Source organism: Scyliorhinus torazame, chromosome 24 (genome assembly GCF_047496885.1).
Source record: "Scyliorhinus torazame isolate Kashiwa2021f chromosome 24, sScyTor2.1, whole genome shotgun sequence".
Taxonomy (NCBI): Eukaryota; Metazoa; Chordata; class Chondrichthyes; order Carcharhiniformes; family Scyliorhinidae; genus Scyliorhinus; species Scyliorhinus torazame.
In genome coordinates this window covers 16,225,191-16,240,784 of record NC_092730.1, presented here as the reverse complement: position 1 = coordinate 16,240,784, position 15,594 = coordinate 16,225,191, and the positions used below count along the sequence as shown (strand labels likewise).

Genomic DNA, 15,594 nt, shown 5'->3' with positions numbered 1-15,594 from the left:
TTCACTCCTCTCCCCACCCACCCCCTGGCAAATGTTCCACCCTCTTTATAACGTCCCCTGACGCCGCCACCCCCTCCAGAGTGGGTCTGCACGGGTGCGCAAGGCTGAATACAGCATTGGAGATAAAACTGCACCCCTACGCCTCTATCCCGAGCCCAACTGCAGCAAGATCAGTTAAATCAGGTGATCAGATCCACCGTGTTCACCCCTCGGGTCGCGATCCTGGCCCTATAAAACCCACTGAGAAATTAGGGAAATCGAGGGGGGAAAAAGTTCTTCTTTACGGATGTGTCATGCTTTGAAATAATTAACTTGTGAACATTAGATGCCATCGTCAGCAAATCTATTTTTAGGAGTCGGATTTAAACATTCTCCATCTAGTGCCGAGGCTGAGACAGTGTTTGCCAAGTGTTGCCACATGGAGAGAATGGTGCGACAAGAATTGTACAGCACAGGAGGCCATTCAGCCCATCATCTCTGTGCCAGCTCGTTTGTAAGAGATATCCAATTGATACCACACCCTTGCCCTCCCCACAGCAAATTCTCCCTCCCTCAAAACCCGTACCCAGTTTGGTTAAGATGCTGCGAGAACAGGAATCAGGGTTGGTGGACAGGAGAGTAACCCGCACTCTGCAGCCGACCACCCCAAGGCGCTGAAGTGGTCACACCCGGTTACTGGCTCACCGGTTGTAGTAAGTCTCCTCCCTGAATTCGTAATAGCCTCGGCCCCGTTCCTCGTGGCGCCTCTTCTGGCCCCGCCGCTCGTTGCCAGGGGGCCGCGTCTGGCTGACGGAAGCTCGCTCCTCGCTGCCTCCTTCTCCAGGCTCCCGCTCACTGTTTGTTTTTTCTGTCGGCTCCGCTGCAAAAGAAAAAGCGTGGATAGGGTCACACTGGCTGCCGATTAGCCAGGAGTCATGACCATTCTATAACCGGGAGAGTTACCGACAGCGAGCTAGCTACATTCCCACATCTTCACGCTCTTAATTGATATGGGGAGGGCGGTGGATGTTGTTTACATGGACTTCAGTAAAGCCTTTGCCAAGCTGCCTCATGGCAGACTGGCGCAAAAGGTGAAGTCACACGGGATCAGAGGCGAGGTGGCAAGATGGATACAGAACTGGCTCGGTCACAGAAGGCAAAGGGTAGCAGTAGAAGGGTGTTTTTCTGAATGGAAGGCTGTGACGAGTGGTGTTCCACAGGGATCGGTGCTGGGGCCTCTGTTGTTTGTGGTGTACATAAACGAGTTGGAGGAAAACGTAGCTGGTCTGATTAGTAAGATCGGGGATGATACCGAGGTTGGTGGAGTGGCAGATAGTGTTGAGGATTGTCAGAGGATACAGCAGGACATATATAAGTTGGAGACTTGGGCAGAGAAATGGCAAATGGAGTTTAATCCGGACAAATGTGAGGTAATGCATTTTGCTAGGTGTAACAAACAGGGGAAATATACCTTAAATGGCAAAACTCATAGGAATATGGAAAGTCGGAGAGATCTGGGCGTGCAGGTCCACGGATCTTTGAAAGTGGCAACACAAGTGGACAAGGTAGTCAAGAAAGCAGACGGAATGCTTGCCTCCATTGGACGGGGCATCGAGTATAAATTGGCAAGTCATGCTACAGTTGTATCGAACCTTGGTACGGCCACACTTGGAATATTGCGCACAATTCCGGTCAGTCGGCACGCTACCAGAAGGATGTGGAGGCTTTGGAGAGGGTGCAGAAGAGGTTTACCAGGATGCTGCCTGGTCTGGAGGGTGTTAGCTATGCGAAGGGGCTAAATAGACGTGGACCATTTTCATTAGAATGAGGAGGTTGAGGGGCAACCTGACAGAGGCATGGATAGAGTGGATGGGCAGGCACTCTTTCCCAGGGTGGAGGGGTTAGTCACTTAGTCATTAGGGGGCATAGGTTTAAGGTCCGTGGGGCAAAGTTCAGAAGAGAGGCAGGTTGTTTTTTTTATATACAGAGTGCCCGGAACGCGCTGCCAGGGGAGGTTGTGGAAGCAGATACATTAACGGCGTTCAATAGGCATCTCGACAAATACATGGACAGGATGGGCATAGAGGGATACTGCACTAGGAAGTGCTGAGGGTTTTGGCCACAGGTGGTATCATGACCGGTACAGGCTTGGAGGGCCGGAGGGCCTGTTCCTGTGCAGTATTGTTATTTGTTCAAAGTCATCCAACACCAACAGAAACCCTTTTAGACTGACACTACAGTAAGTGTGTAAATAGTGCGGATCAGAGTGAGAAACCCCTTCAGACTGACACTACAGGGTGGATGAGAGTGAGAAATAAGGACTTCTTTAAACATCTAAAAAGGAAGAGAGAGTCATAGTGAACAAAGGTCCCTTAAACAAAGAATCTGGGGAGATAGTTCTGGGGATCAAGGAACTGGCAAGGAGTTAAACAGATCTTTTGCATTCATCTTTATGGTGGACGATACTTCAAACCTCCCATTAATGCTCAAGAATGTGCAAGAGGAAGTAAACACATCAAAATCGCTGGAGAGGGAGCATTATCAAACTAATGGGGCTCATGGCAGTTAGGTTCCCTGGCCCTGAGGGCTTGCCCCCTACAATCCTAAAAGAAGTAGCGACAGAGACAGTGGCTGCACTTGTTATAATTTTTTTAAAGGCCCTTGGATTCTGGAGACGTACCGGGGGATTGGGAAACTGTCAACGTGACACTCCTATTCAAAGAGCGAGGGACGCTAAAAGCAGGCACCTGTAGGCCGATTAGGCGAACATCTATTGTTGGAAAACTGTTGGAATCAATCAGTAAGGAAGTAAGAGCAGCACATTTGGATAATCATAATCGTCAGCATGGCTTCATGAACGGGAAATCATGCCCGACTTAATTATTAGAGTTTTTCCAGGGAGTCTCAACCAGAGTGGATAGAGGGAAACCAATTGCTGGGTTGTATATGGACTTCTAGAAGATTCAGCAAGGTAACTCACAAAAGGCTGCCATGAGATGAGAGCCTAAGGTGTTAAGACCATAAGACATAGGAGCGGAAGTAAGGCCATTCGGCCCATCGAGTCCACTCCACCGTTCCATCATGGCTGATTTCAACTCCATTTACCCGCTCTCTCTCCATAGCCCTTCATTCCTCGAGAAATCAAGAATTTATCAACTTCTGTCAAAAAGACACTTAACGTCCCGGCCTCCACCGCCCTCTGTGACAATGAATTCCACAGACCCACCACTCTCTGGCTGAAGAAATTTCTCCTCATCTCTGTTCTAAAGTGACTCCCTTTTATTCTAAGGCTGTGCCCCGGGGTCCTAGTCTCCCCTGCTCATGGAAACAACTTCCCTACATCCACCCTATCTAAGCCATTCATTATCTTGTAAGTTTCTATTAGATCTCCCCTCAACCTCCTAAACTCCAATGAATATAATCCCAGGATCCTCAGACGTTAGGCCTACCATGCCTGGGTTCATCCGTGTGAATCTCCGCTGGACCCGCTCCAGTGCCAGTATGTCCTTCCTGAGGTGTGGGGCTCAAAATTGCTCACAGTATTCTAAATGGGGCCTAACTAATGCTTTATAAAGCTTCAGAAGTACATCCCTGCTTTTATATTCCAAGCCTCTTGAGATAAATGACAACATTGCATTTGCTTTCTTAATTACGGACTCAACCTGCAAGTTTACCTTTAGAGAATCCTGGACTAGGAGGTAGTGAACTTGTGATATGGTACGAATTAAGTCATGGCATGATGGGAAAACTGGTCAATGGGAAGGCTGGTCAGAAGGTTTGATACTATACAAGAAAGACTGAAACTACTCATTCCAGCTCCCCAGGCCCAGGTAAAGAATGCTGCCCGAACCATTTTCAGGCTAGTATGGCCATAGGCCAACTCTGCATAACTTGAAGTCTGAAATGATCAGCGAAGATTGAGCCATTCCAAAACACCGGACCTCGGCAACTCCTGATAAAACTAACTCGTCATAACCCAGGGCCGTAGGAATTTAAAACAAGATAAGTTCAGGAAGAAACAAATCTATTCTGACCTTTCAATGTTCCCTCCGAGGACTAAATAATGGTATGAGTGATATGACCAAACATGGTCTGGTCTTTGCTTCCGTTTGTATTTCCGATCAAACACCTGACCATACTGTTGTCACATAATCTTGATAAAGATAATGTATAAATATTGAGCTAATTCTCCGCGAAAGCGCGGAACTTGTGAAAGACTCAGCAGTTTTGTTGACTGCTCTCTGACTTCAAGTTTCAGCCATTACTGAATGCAGTTGTTTTCGACAATAAAGCTTGTTATTCTGTCTTAACGATTGTCTTTCTACTACAGAAGCGGGAAAATATTGACTTTGACAAAACTGGCATTGAGGGAGAATTGGGTAATGGGCAGGAAACAGAGTTGGATAAGGGGTTATTTTACAGTTGGCGACCTGTAGTTAGTGGCGTACCACAGGGATCAGTGTTGGGGCCATAACTGTTTGTAATATATACATATATTTTTTAATGTTTCCAATTAAGGGGCAATTTAGCCTACCCTGCACATCTTTGGGGTGTGGGGGTTCGACCCACGCAGACACGGGGAGAATGTGCAAACTCTACATGGACAGTGACCCGGGGCCGGGATCGAACCCGGGTCCTCAGCGACGTGAGGCAGCGGTACTAATCACTGGGCAACCGTGCCGCCCTTGTTTGCAATACATATGAATGACTTGGAGGAAGTGAACTAATGTACTGTCGTCAAATTTGCAGATGACACAAAATAGGTGGAAAGCGCCAAGAAATATTTTTTAAAAATAAATTTAGAGTAATTCATATTTTCCAATTAAGGGGCAATTTAGCATGGCCAATCCACCTACCCTGCACATCTTTTTGGGTTGTGGGGGCAAAACCCACGCAAACGCGGGGGGAAATGTGCAAACTCCACACGGGCAGTGACCCAGATTCGAACCTGGGACCTCGGCGCCGTGAGGCAGCAGGGCTACCACTGTGTCACCGTGCTGCCCATTTTGCCAAGAAATATTGATTGATTAAGTAAGTGGGCCAGAAGTTGGCACCTGGAGTATAATGTGGGAAAATGTGAAGTTGTTCATTTTGGAAGGGAGAACAAAGTGTTATTTAAATAGAGAACTTCTGCAGAAAGGTGCAACAGAGGGACTTGAGGATACTTGTGCACGGCACACAGGAAGCTAGGACATTGGTGTAGCAGGTAATGAGGAAGGCTAATGGAATGTTGGTCCTTATTTCAAGGAGAGTCGCGAAGTCTTGCTGCAACTGTACAAGATACTGGTGAGACCATATGGAGTACTGAGAGCAGTTTTGGTCTCCACAGTTAAGGAAAGGTATTGTTTTGTTGGAGGGGGTTCAGAGAAGTTTCAGTGGGATGATCCGCGGGATGGAGGGATTGTTTCTTGAGCAAAAGGTTAGACAGGTCAGGACTCATTGGGAGTTTAGAAGAATGAGGGGTGATCTCATTGAAACATTTCAGATTATTAAGAGACTTGACAGGGTAAATGCTGAGACGATGTTTCCCCTCATGGCAGGGTCTCAGACCAGAGGGCATAGCCTCAAGAATAAAGAGGTGCCCCTGTATGACTGCGATGAGGAGGAATTTCTTATCCGAGGGTTGCGAGGCTTTGAAACTCCAAGTGTCCTTGTGTATATTTACGGCTGAGATTGTTAGATTATTGATCAGAAAGGGAGTCAAGGGTTATGGGGAAAGGGCGGGAGAGTGAACGTGAGCAACATCGTAACGGCCATGAACTTATTGAATGGCAGAGCAGACTTCTCCCACTACAGTTAGTGTAAATCTGATTAAGAAACCGCTTCAGCTGACACTAGTCACATTGTGAACCTCATTGGATAGATACTAGTCGAGCGCGCAAACCCCCTTCAAACTGACACTAGCCAGAGAGAGCCCAAACCCCCTTCAGACTGAAACTAGTCAGAGAAAGCAACCCCCCTTCAGACTGACACGACAGTCAGAGCACAAACCCCCTTCAGACTGAAACTGGTCATAGAGAGCAACCCCCCTTCAGACTGACACGACAGTCAGAGCACAAACCCCCTTCAGACTGACATTAGTCACAGAGAGCAAAGCCCCTTCAGACTGACTAGTCAGAGAGAGCAACCCCACTTCAGATTGTCACTAGTCAGAGGGCAAACCACATTCAGACTGACTCTACAGTCAGTGAGCAAACCCTTTTCAGACTGACACTAGTCACACAAGAGAGCAAACCCCCTTCAGATTGACACTAGTGACAGCACAAACCCCCTTCAGACTGACACTAGTCAGAGAGCAAACCCCCTAGACTGACACTAGTCAGAAAGCAAACCCCTTCAGACTAACACTACAGTCAGAGAGCAAACCCCTTCAGACTGACACTAGTCATAGCCCAAGTCCCCTTCAGACTGACACTACAGTCATAGCCCAAGTCCCCTTCAGACTGACACTACAGTCAGAGCGTGCAAACCCACTTCAGACTAACACTACAGTCAGAGAGCAAATTCCCTACAGACTAACACGAGTTAGAGAGCAAACCCCCCCCACAGACTGCCACTACAGTCAGAGGGCAAACCACCTTCAAACTGACACTGCAGTCACAGTGAGCAACCCATTTTCAGACTGACAATAGTCACAGAGAGCAACCCCCTACAGACTAACACTAGTCAGAGAGAGCAACACTAGTCAAGAGAGAGTGACACTAGTCATAGCCCAAGTCCCCTTCAGACCGACACTACAGTCATAGCCCAAATTGCCTTCAGATTGACACTACTCACAGCGCAAACCCCCCTACAGACTGACACTAGTCACAGAGCAAGCCCCCTTCAGACTGACACTACACTCATAGCCCAAGTCCCCTTCAGACTGTCTCTACAGTCAGAGCCCAAATCCCCTTCAGACTGACACTACAGTCAGAGTGCAAACCCACTTCAGACTGACACTACAGTCACAGAGAGCAAATTCCCTTAAGACTAACACTAGTCACACGAGCAAATCCCCTTCAGATTGACACTACAGTCACAGCGCAAACCCCCCTACAGACTAACACTAGTCACAGAGCAAACCCCCTTCAGACTGACACTAGTCATAGCCCAAGTCCCCTTCAGACTGACACTACAGTCATAGCCCAAGTCCCCTTCAGACTGACACTACAGTCAGAGCGTGCAAACCCACTTCAGACTAACACTACAGTCAGAGAGCAAATTCCCTACAGACTAACACGAGTTAGAGAGCAAACCCCCCCCTACAGACTGCCACTACAGTCAGAGGGCAAACCACCTTCAGACTGACACTGCAGTCACAGTGAGCAACACATTTTCAGACTGACAATAGTCACAGAGAGCAACCCCCTACAGACTAACACTAGTCAGAGAGAGCAACACTAGTCAAGAGAGAGTGACACTAGTCAGAGCCCAAACCCCCTTCAGACCGACACTAGTCAGAGTACAAACCCACTGCAGACTGACACTACAGAGAGCAAATCCCCTTCAGATTGACACTAGTCACAGCGCAAACCCCCCTACAGACTAACACTAGTCACAGAGAGCATCCCCCCTACAGACTACACTAGTCACAGAGCAAGCCCCCTTCAGACTGTCACTACAGTCAGAGCCCAAACCCCCTTCAGACTGACACTAGTCAGAGTGCAAACCCACTTCAGACTGACACTGCAGTCAGAGAGAGCAAATTCCCTTAAGACTAACACTAGTCACACAAGAGCAAATCCCCTTCAGATTGACACTACAGTCACAGCGCAAACCCCCCTACAGACTGACACTAGTCACAGAGAGCAAACCCCCTTCAGACTGACATAGTCATAGCCCAAGTCCCCTTCAGACTGACACTAGTCATAGCCCAAGTCCCCTTCAGACTGACACTACAGTCAGAGCGCAAACCCCCCCTTCAGACTGACACTACAGTCAGAGCGCAAACCCCCTTCAGACTGACACCAGTCAGAGCGCAGACCCCCTTCAGACTGACACTACAGTCAGAGCGCAAACCCCCTTCAGACTGACACTACAGTCAGAGCGCAAACCCCCTTCAGACTGACACTGCAGTCAGAGCGCAAACCCCCCTTCAGACTGACACTACAGTCAGAGCGTGCAAACCCACTTCAGACTAACACTACAGTCAGAGAGCAAATTCCCTACAGACTAACACGAGTTAGAGAGCAACCCCCCCCCCCTACAGACTGCCACTACAGTCAGAGGGCAAACCACCTTCAGACTGACACTGCAGTCAGTGAGCAACCCATTTTCAGACTGACACTAGTCACAGAGAGCAAACCCCCTTCAGACTGACAATAGTCACAAGAGAGCAAATCCCCTTCAGATTGACACTAGTCACAGTGCAAACTCCCTTCAGACTGACACTAGTCACAGAGAGCAACCCCCCTACAGACTAACACTAGTCAGAGAGAGCAACACTAGTCAAGAGAGAGTGACACTAGTCAGAGCCCAAACCCCCTTCAGACTGACACTAGTCAGAGAGCAAACCCCTTCAGACTGACACTAGTCAGAGCGCAAACCCACTGCAGACTGACACTACAGTCAGAGAGCAAATTCCCTTCAGATTAACACTAGTCAGAGAGCAACCCCCCCTACAGACTGACACTGGTCACAGCGCAAACCCCCTTCAGACTGACACTAGTCAGCGCAAACCCCCTTCAGACTGACACTAGTCAGCGCAAACCCTTCAGACTGACACTACAGTCAGCGCAAACCCCCTTCAGACTGACACCAGTCAGAGCGCAAACCCCCTTCAGACTGACACTACAGTCAGAGTGCAAACCCCCTTCAGACTGACACTACAGTCAGAGCGCAAACCCCCCTTCAGACTGACACTACAGTCAGAGCGCAAACCCCCTTCAGACTGACACTACAGTCAGAGCGCAAACCCCCTTCAGACTGCCACTACAGTCAGAGCGCAAACCCCCTTCAGACTGCCACTACAGTCAGAGCGCAAACCCCCTTCAGACTGACACTAGTCAGAGCGCAAACCCCCTTCAGACTGACACTACAGTCAGAGCGCAACCCTCCCTTCAGACTGACACTACAGTCAGAGAGCAAACCCCTTCAGACTGACACTACAGTCAGCGCAAACCCCCTTCAGACTGACACTACAGTCAGAGCCCAAACCCCCTTCAGACTGACACTAGTCAGAGTGCAAACCCACTTCAGACTGACACTGCAGTCAGAGAGAGCAAATTCCCTTAAGACTAACACTAGTCACACAAGAGCAAATCCCCTTCAGATTGACACTACAGTCACAGCGCAAACCCCCCTACAGACTGACACTAGTCACAGAGAGCAAACCCCCTTCAGACTGACATAGTCATAGCCCAAGTCCCCTTCAGACTGACACTAGTCATAGCCCAAGTCCCCTTCAGACTGACACTACAGTCAGAGCGCAAACCCCCCCTTCAGACTGACACTACAGTCAGAGCGCAAACCCCCTTCAGACTGACACCAGTCAGAGCGCAAACCCCCTTCAGACTGACACTACAGTCAGAGCGCAAACCCCCTTCAGACTGACACTACAGTCAGAGCGCAAACCCCCTTCAGACTGACACTGCAGTCAGAGCGCAAACCCCCCTTCAGACTGACACTACAGTCAGAGCGTGCAAACCCACTTCAGACTAACACTACAGTCAGAGAGCAAATTCCCTACAGACTAACACGAGTTAGAGAGCAACCCCCCCCCCCCTACAGACTGCCACTACAGTCAGAGGGCAAACCACCTTCAGACTGACACTGCAGTCAGTGAGCAACCCATTTTCAGACTGACACTAGTCACAGAGAGCAAACCCCCTTCAGACTGACAATAGTCACAAGAGAGCAAATCCCCTTCAGATTGACACTAGTCACAGTGCAAACTCCCTTCAGACTGACACTAGTCACAGAGAGCAACCCCCCTACAGACTAACACTAGTCAGAGAGAGCAACACTAGTCAAGAGAGAGTGACACTAGTCAGAGCCCAAACCCCCTTCAGACTGACACTAGTCAGAGAGCAAACCCCTTCAGACTGACACTAGTCAGAGCGCAAACCCACTGCAGACTGACACTACAGTCAGAGAGCAAATTCCCTTCAGATTAACACTAGTCAGAGAGCAACCCCCCCTACAGACTGACACTGGTCACAGCGCAAACCCCCTTCAGACTGACACTAGTCAGCGCAAACCCCCTTCAGACTGACACTAGTCAGCGCAAACCCTTCAGACTGACACTACAGTCAGCGCAAACCCCCTTCAGACTGACACCAGTCAGAGCGCAAACCCCCTTCAGACTGACACTACAGTCAGAGTGCAAACCCCCTTCAGACTGACACTACAGTCAGAGCGCAAACCCCCCTTCAGACTGACACTACAGTCAGAGCGCAAACCCCCTTCAGACTGACACTACAGTCAGAGCGCAAACCCCCTTCAGACTGCCACTACAGTCAGAGCGCAAACCCCCTTCAGACTGCCACTACAGTCAGAGCGCAAACCCCCTTCAGACTGACACTAGTCAGAGCGCAAACCCCCTTCAGACTGACACTACAGTCAGAGCGCAACCCTCCCTTCAGACTGACACTACAGTCAGAGAGCAAACCCCTTCAGACTGACACTACAGTCAGCGCAAACCCCCTTCAGACTGACACTACAGTCAGCGCAAACCCCCTTCAGACTGACACGAGTCACCCCCCCCTCCCCTCCAGACTGCCACTACAGTCAAGAGGGCAAACCCCCTTCAGACTGACACTACAGTCAAGAGCGCAAACCCCCTTCAGACTGACACTACAATCAGAGCGCAACCCTCCCTTCAGACTGACACTACAGTCAGAGAGCAAACCCCTTCAGACTGACACTAGTCAGCGCAAACCCCCTTCAGACTGACACGAGTCACCCCCCCCTCCCCTCCAGACTGCCACTACAGTCAGAGGGCAAACCCCCTTCAGACTGACACTACAGTCAAGAGCGCAAACCCCCTTCAGACTGCCACTACAGTCAGAGCACAAACCCCCTTCAGACTGACACTACAGTCAGAGCGCAAACCCCCTTCAGACTGCCACTACAGTCAGAGCGCAAACCCCCCTTCAGACTGACACTACAGTCAGCGCAAACCCCCTTCAGACTGACACTACAGTCAGAGCGCAAACCCCCCTTCAGACTGACACTACAGTCAGCGCAAACCCCCTTCAGACTGACACCAGTCAGAGCGCAAACCCCCTTCAGACTGACACTACAGTCAGAGTGCAAACCCCCTTCAGACTGACACTACAGTCAGAGCGCAAACCCCCTTCAGACTGACACTACAGTCAGAGCGCAAACCCCCCTTCAGACTGACACTACAGTCAGAGCGCAAACCCCCTTCAGACTGACACTACAGTCAGAGCGCAAACCCCCTTCAGACTGCCACTACAGTCAGAGCGCAAACCCCCTTCAGACTGACACTACAGCCAGAGCGCAAACCCCCTTCAGACTGACACTACAGTCAAAGCGCAAACCCCTTTCAGACTGACACTACAGTCAGAGCGCAAACCCCCTTCAGACTGACACTACAGTCAGAGCGCAAACCCCCTTCAGACTGCCACTACAGTCAGAGCGCAAACCCCCTTCAGACTGACACTACAGCCAGAGCGCAAACCCCCTTCAGACTGACACTACAGTCAGAGCGCAACCCTCCCTTCAGACTGACACTACAGTCAGAGAGCAAACCCCTTCAGACTGACACTACAGTCAGAGCGCAAACCCCCTTCAGACTGACACTACAGTCAGAGCGCAAACCCCCTTCAGACTGACACTACAGTAAGAGAACAACCCGTCTTCAGACTAACACTAGTCACAGCGCAAGCGCAGTACAGTCGGAGCGGGAGGTCAGCGCCAGTCCTCCAGCATCCCGGCGGCCCCCGCGCCTTACCGGCCTGCTCCCGCTGCTCCGGGGCCTTCTCCTCCCCGTTCTGCTCGGGGCTCTCGGGCGTCACCCCGTCAGCGGCCGCTTCCTGCACCTCCATCAGCGCGGCCGCCGGCGTCTTCTCCTCCTCCGCCGCCGCCGCCTCCTCTTCCTGGGCCTCTCCCGCGCTAGGCCCCGCCTCGTCCCCGGGCTCGCCGGCGGCGCCCGGCCGGCCCTTGGCCTCCCCGCGGCGGCCGGCCGTCTCACTCGAGGCCGAGGCTTCGGCTCCCTCCTCCTCCTCCTCGTCGGCCAGCAACTGGTCCTCTTCCTCGTCTTCGTCCTCCTCGTCGTCGTCGTCGTCGTCGGCGTCTCCCGCCGCCCTGGGGGTGTACACCCGGCTGGGGCCGCCGTCCTCGGACAGCAGCTCGGCGTCCAGGGCCTCCTGCAGCCGCTGGGCCAGCTCTGCCTTCAGGCCGCGGGTGTCGAGGCTGCGCTCCTGCAGCTCCTGCCGCAGCTCGGCCACCTTCATCTTCTTCACGTCCATCGCGGGAGGCGAAGGAAATTAAAATGTATTTAATTTTATTTTTTAAAAAAACAACCCCGGGGGGCTCGCGCGGCGGCGGGCGTCCTTTTCGAATTTTAACCGCCGGCCAACGGCCCAACTTTCAAAAAAAAACAAAATGGCGTCGCCTCCGCCTCAGCGCCGCTCGGCTCCGCGCCTTTTCCCCCTCCCCTCCCCCCCCCCCCCCCCCTCCCTTACCCGACACCACCTTGTTACGTGCTCCCCCATTGGCCGCCGCCCTCCCACGCCTGGGCGGGCCCGCTGAACCGCCGGCCAATCCGCTGCGTCGGCTCATGGGGGTGCCTCCCTCCCCCCCTGATTGCTCCCCAGCCTCCGCCAATGGGGGACGCCCCGACACGTCACTCCCGAGGCGGACCAATCGGACGCCCCGAGACATTGCAGTCCGCCCGTAGCCGGCCAATGGGGGTTCCCGAGATTTTGCAGTCGGACTTTATTCCAGCCAATGGGATTCCCCGATGCATCCCTCTGGGTCTTTCCCGGTGCCGGCCAATGGGACGCCCCGAGACATCTCTCCCTCCCATTGTCCCAGAGGGAGGGGAGATGTAGCCTCTCCATCCCCCCCCCCCCCCCCCCATTGTCCATGGCACCTCATGGGGAAATGTAGTCTATACCCCCTCCCCATTGTCCATGGCACCTCATGGGGAGATGTAGTCTATACCCCCTCCCCATTGTCCATGGCACCTCATGGGGAGATGTAGTCTACCCCCCCCCCCCCATTGTACCATGATGGGGAGATGTAGTCTACCACCCCCCCCCCCCATTGTCCATGGCACCTCATGGGGAGATGTAGTCTACCCCCCCTCCCCATTGTCCATGGCACCTCATGGGGAGATGTAGTCTACCCCCCCCCATTGTCCATGGCAACCTCATGGGGAGATGTAGTCTACCACCCCCCTCCCCCCCATTGTCCATGGCAACCTCATGGGGAGATGTAGTCTACCCCCCCCCCCATTGTTCATGGCACCTCATGGGGAGATGTAGTCTACCACCCCCCTCCCCATTGTCCATGGCAACCTCATGGGGAGATGTAGTCTACCACCCCCTCCCCCATTGTCCATGGCACCTCATGGGGAGATGTAGTCTACCCCCCCCTCCCCATTGTCCATGGCAACCTCATGGGGAGATGTAGTCTACCCCCCCCTCCCCATTGTCCATGGCACCTCATGGGGAGATGTAGTCTACCACCCCCTCCCCCCATTGTCCATGGCAACCTCATGGGGAGATGTAGTCTATACCCCCTCCCCCAAACCATTGTCCATGGCTTCTCATGGGGAGATAGATGTAGTTTCCTCTACCCCCCCCCATTTAATATAAATTTAGAGTGCCTAATTCATTTGTTTCCAATTAAGGGGCAATTACATACATAGAATTTACAGTGCAGAAGGAGGCCATTCGCCCCATCGAGTCTGCACCGGCTCTTGGAAATAGTACCCTACTTTTTTAAATTTAGAGTACTCAATTAATTTTTTCCAATTAAGGGGCAATTTAGCGCGGCCAATCCACCTAGCCTGCACATTTCTGGGTTGTGGGGGTGAAACCCCACGCAGACACGTGGAGAATTGTGCAAACTCCACACGGACAGTGACCCAGAGCCAGGATCGAACCTGGGACCTCCGCGCCGTGAGGCCGCAGTGCTAACCCACTGCACCACCGTGCTGCCCCAAGAGCACTCTACTTGAGCCCACACCTCCACCCTATCTCCGTAACCCAGCAACCCCACCTAACCTAAGGGCAATTTAGCATGGCCAATCCACCTAACCTGCAAATCTTTGATGTGGAGATGCCGGCGTTGGACTGGGGTGAGCACAGTAAGAAGTCTTACAACACCAGGTTAAAGTCCAACAGGTTTGTTGCGATGTCACTAGCTTTCGGAGCGCTGCTCCTTCCTCGGGTGAATGAAGAGGTATGTTCCAGAAACACATATATGGACAAATTCATCAGTTTGGCATCTTTGAATTTGTCTATATATATGTTTCTAGAACATACCTCTTCATTCACCTGAGGAAGGAGCTGCGCTCCGAAAGCTAGTGACATCGAAACAAACCTGTTGGACTTTAACCTGGTGTTGTAAGACTTCTTACTGTGCAAATCTTTGGGTTGTGGGGGCGCGACCCACGCAAACAGGGAGAAGTCTCCTTTGCCCACTGCTCCCAGGCCCAGGGTTTAGAGGCCGTTCAGTACCTCTCAATTCAAACACTTTATTCAACATTTTTCTACCCCCCCCCCCCCTTGTGTTAGTCGGACCTGTGGGGTGCGCATCCTGTTCCCCAAGGGAACGGCGGAGGAGGCACGCAGCATCCGCAGTGAGCAAAGTGGAGCAGCTGGGAGACGGCGCAGTTGTGTTGGGTTCAGTCCCGGCCCCAGTTCGCTGTCCGTGTGGAGTTTGTGCATTCTCCCCCATGTCTACGTGGGTCTCGCCCCTGCAACCCAAAGACATACAGGGTAGGTGGATTGGCCATACTAAAATGCCCCTTAATTGGATTTTAAAAATGAATTGGGTACTCTAAATTTATAATAAAAAACGGGGGGCAGTTGACACTACAGGGCCAGTCCACCTAACCTGCACATCTTTGGACTGTGTGACGAAACCGGAGCACCCGGAGGAAACCCACGCAGACACGGGGGGAGAACGTGCAAACTCCACACAGACAGTCACCCGAGGCCGGAATCGAGCCCGGGTCCCTGCCGCTGTCAGGCAGCAGTGCTAACCCACTGTGCCACCGTACCACAGAAAAATAGCTGCAGCAACGCAAGATTGTTTTGTGAAGCTTGAGTAATGGCCGGTGTCGCTCCAGCCCATCTGCAAGGCCAAGAGTTACTTGGATAGCATATGTTACACCCTTACTAAGAAAAAGAGCGTATGTCTAAACCGAGCAACTACAGGCCCACCTCGCCGTTGGGAACACATTTGGAAATGCTGTCGATGTGGCGTACACAAATTCCACATAACAAGCTCGTTGGCAAAGTTGGAGCCCAAAAGGGACAGTGCCAACCTGTGTATAAAATCGGTTCACCCTCAGGAACCAGAGAGTAGGGGTGAACTGTTTCTCAGTCGACAAGAACGTACATACTGCGGTTCTCCAAGACTCAGTGTTAAGACCACTGCTTTCCCTGATATATCTTAATAATCTTGACTGGGGTTAACAGGGCATCATTTAGG

The 15,594-nt window shown here is 51.7% G+C and overlaps 1 protein-coding gene across 1 annotated transcript in view; it reads right to left on the bottom strand.

Annotated features, from left to right (window-relative positions):
* LOC140399921 (heterogeneous nuclear ribonucleoprotein U-like protein 2) overlaps positions 1 to 12,531 on the bottom strand; it is a 35,101-nt gene extending 22,570 nt beyond the window's left edge. Inside the window, exons 1-2 of the mRNA XM_072489404.1 lie at positions 11,879 to 12,531; positions 685 to 859 (exon numbers count right to left, since the gene is read on the bottom strand). Coding sequence (XP_072345505.1) covers positions 685 to 859; positions 11,879 to 12,395 — 692 coding nt within the window. The 5' untranslated portion in view covers positions 12,396 to 12,531. The remainder of the gene's footprint in view (positions 1 to 684; positions 860 to 11,878) is intronic.
* Between the last annotated feature and the right edge of the window lie 3,063 nt (positions 12,532 to 15,594).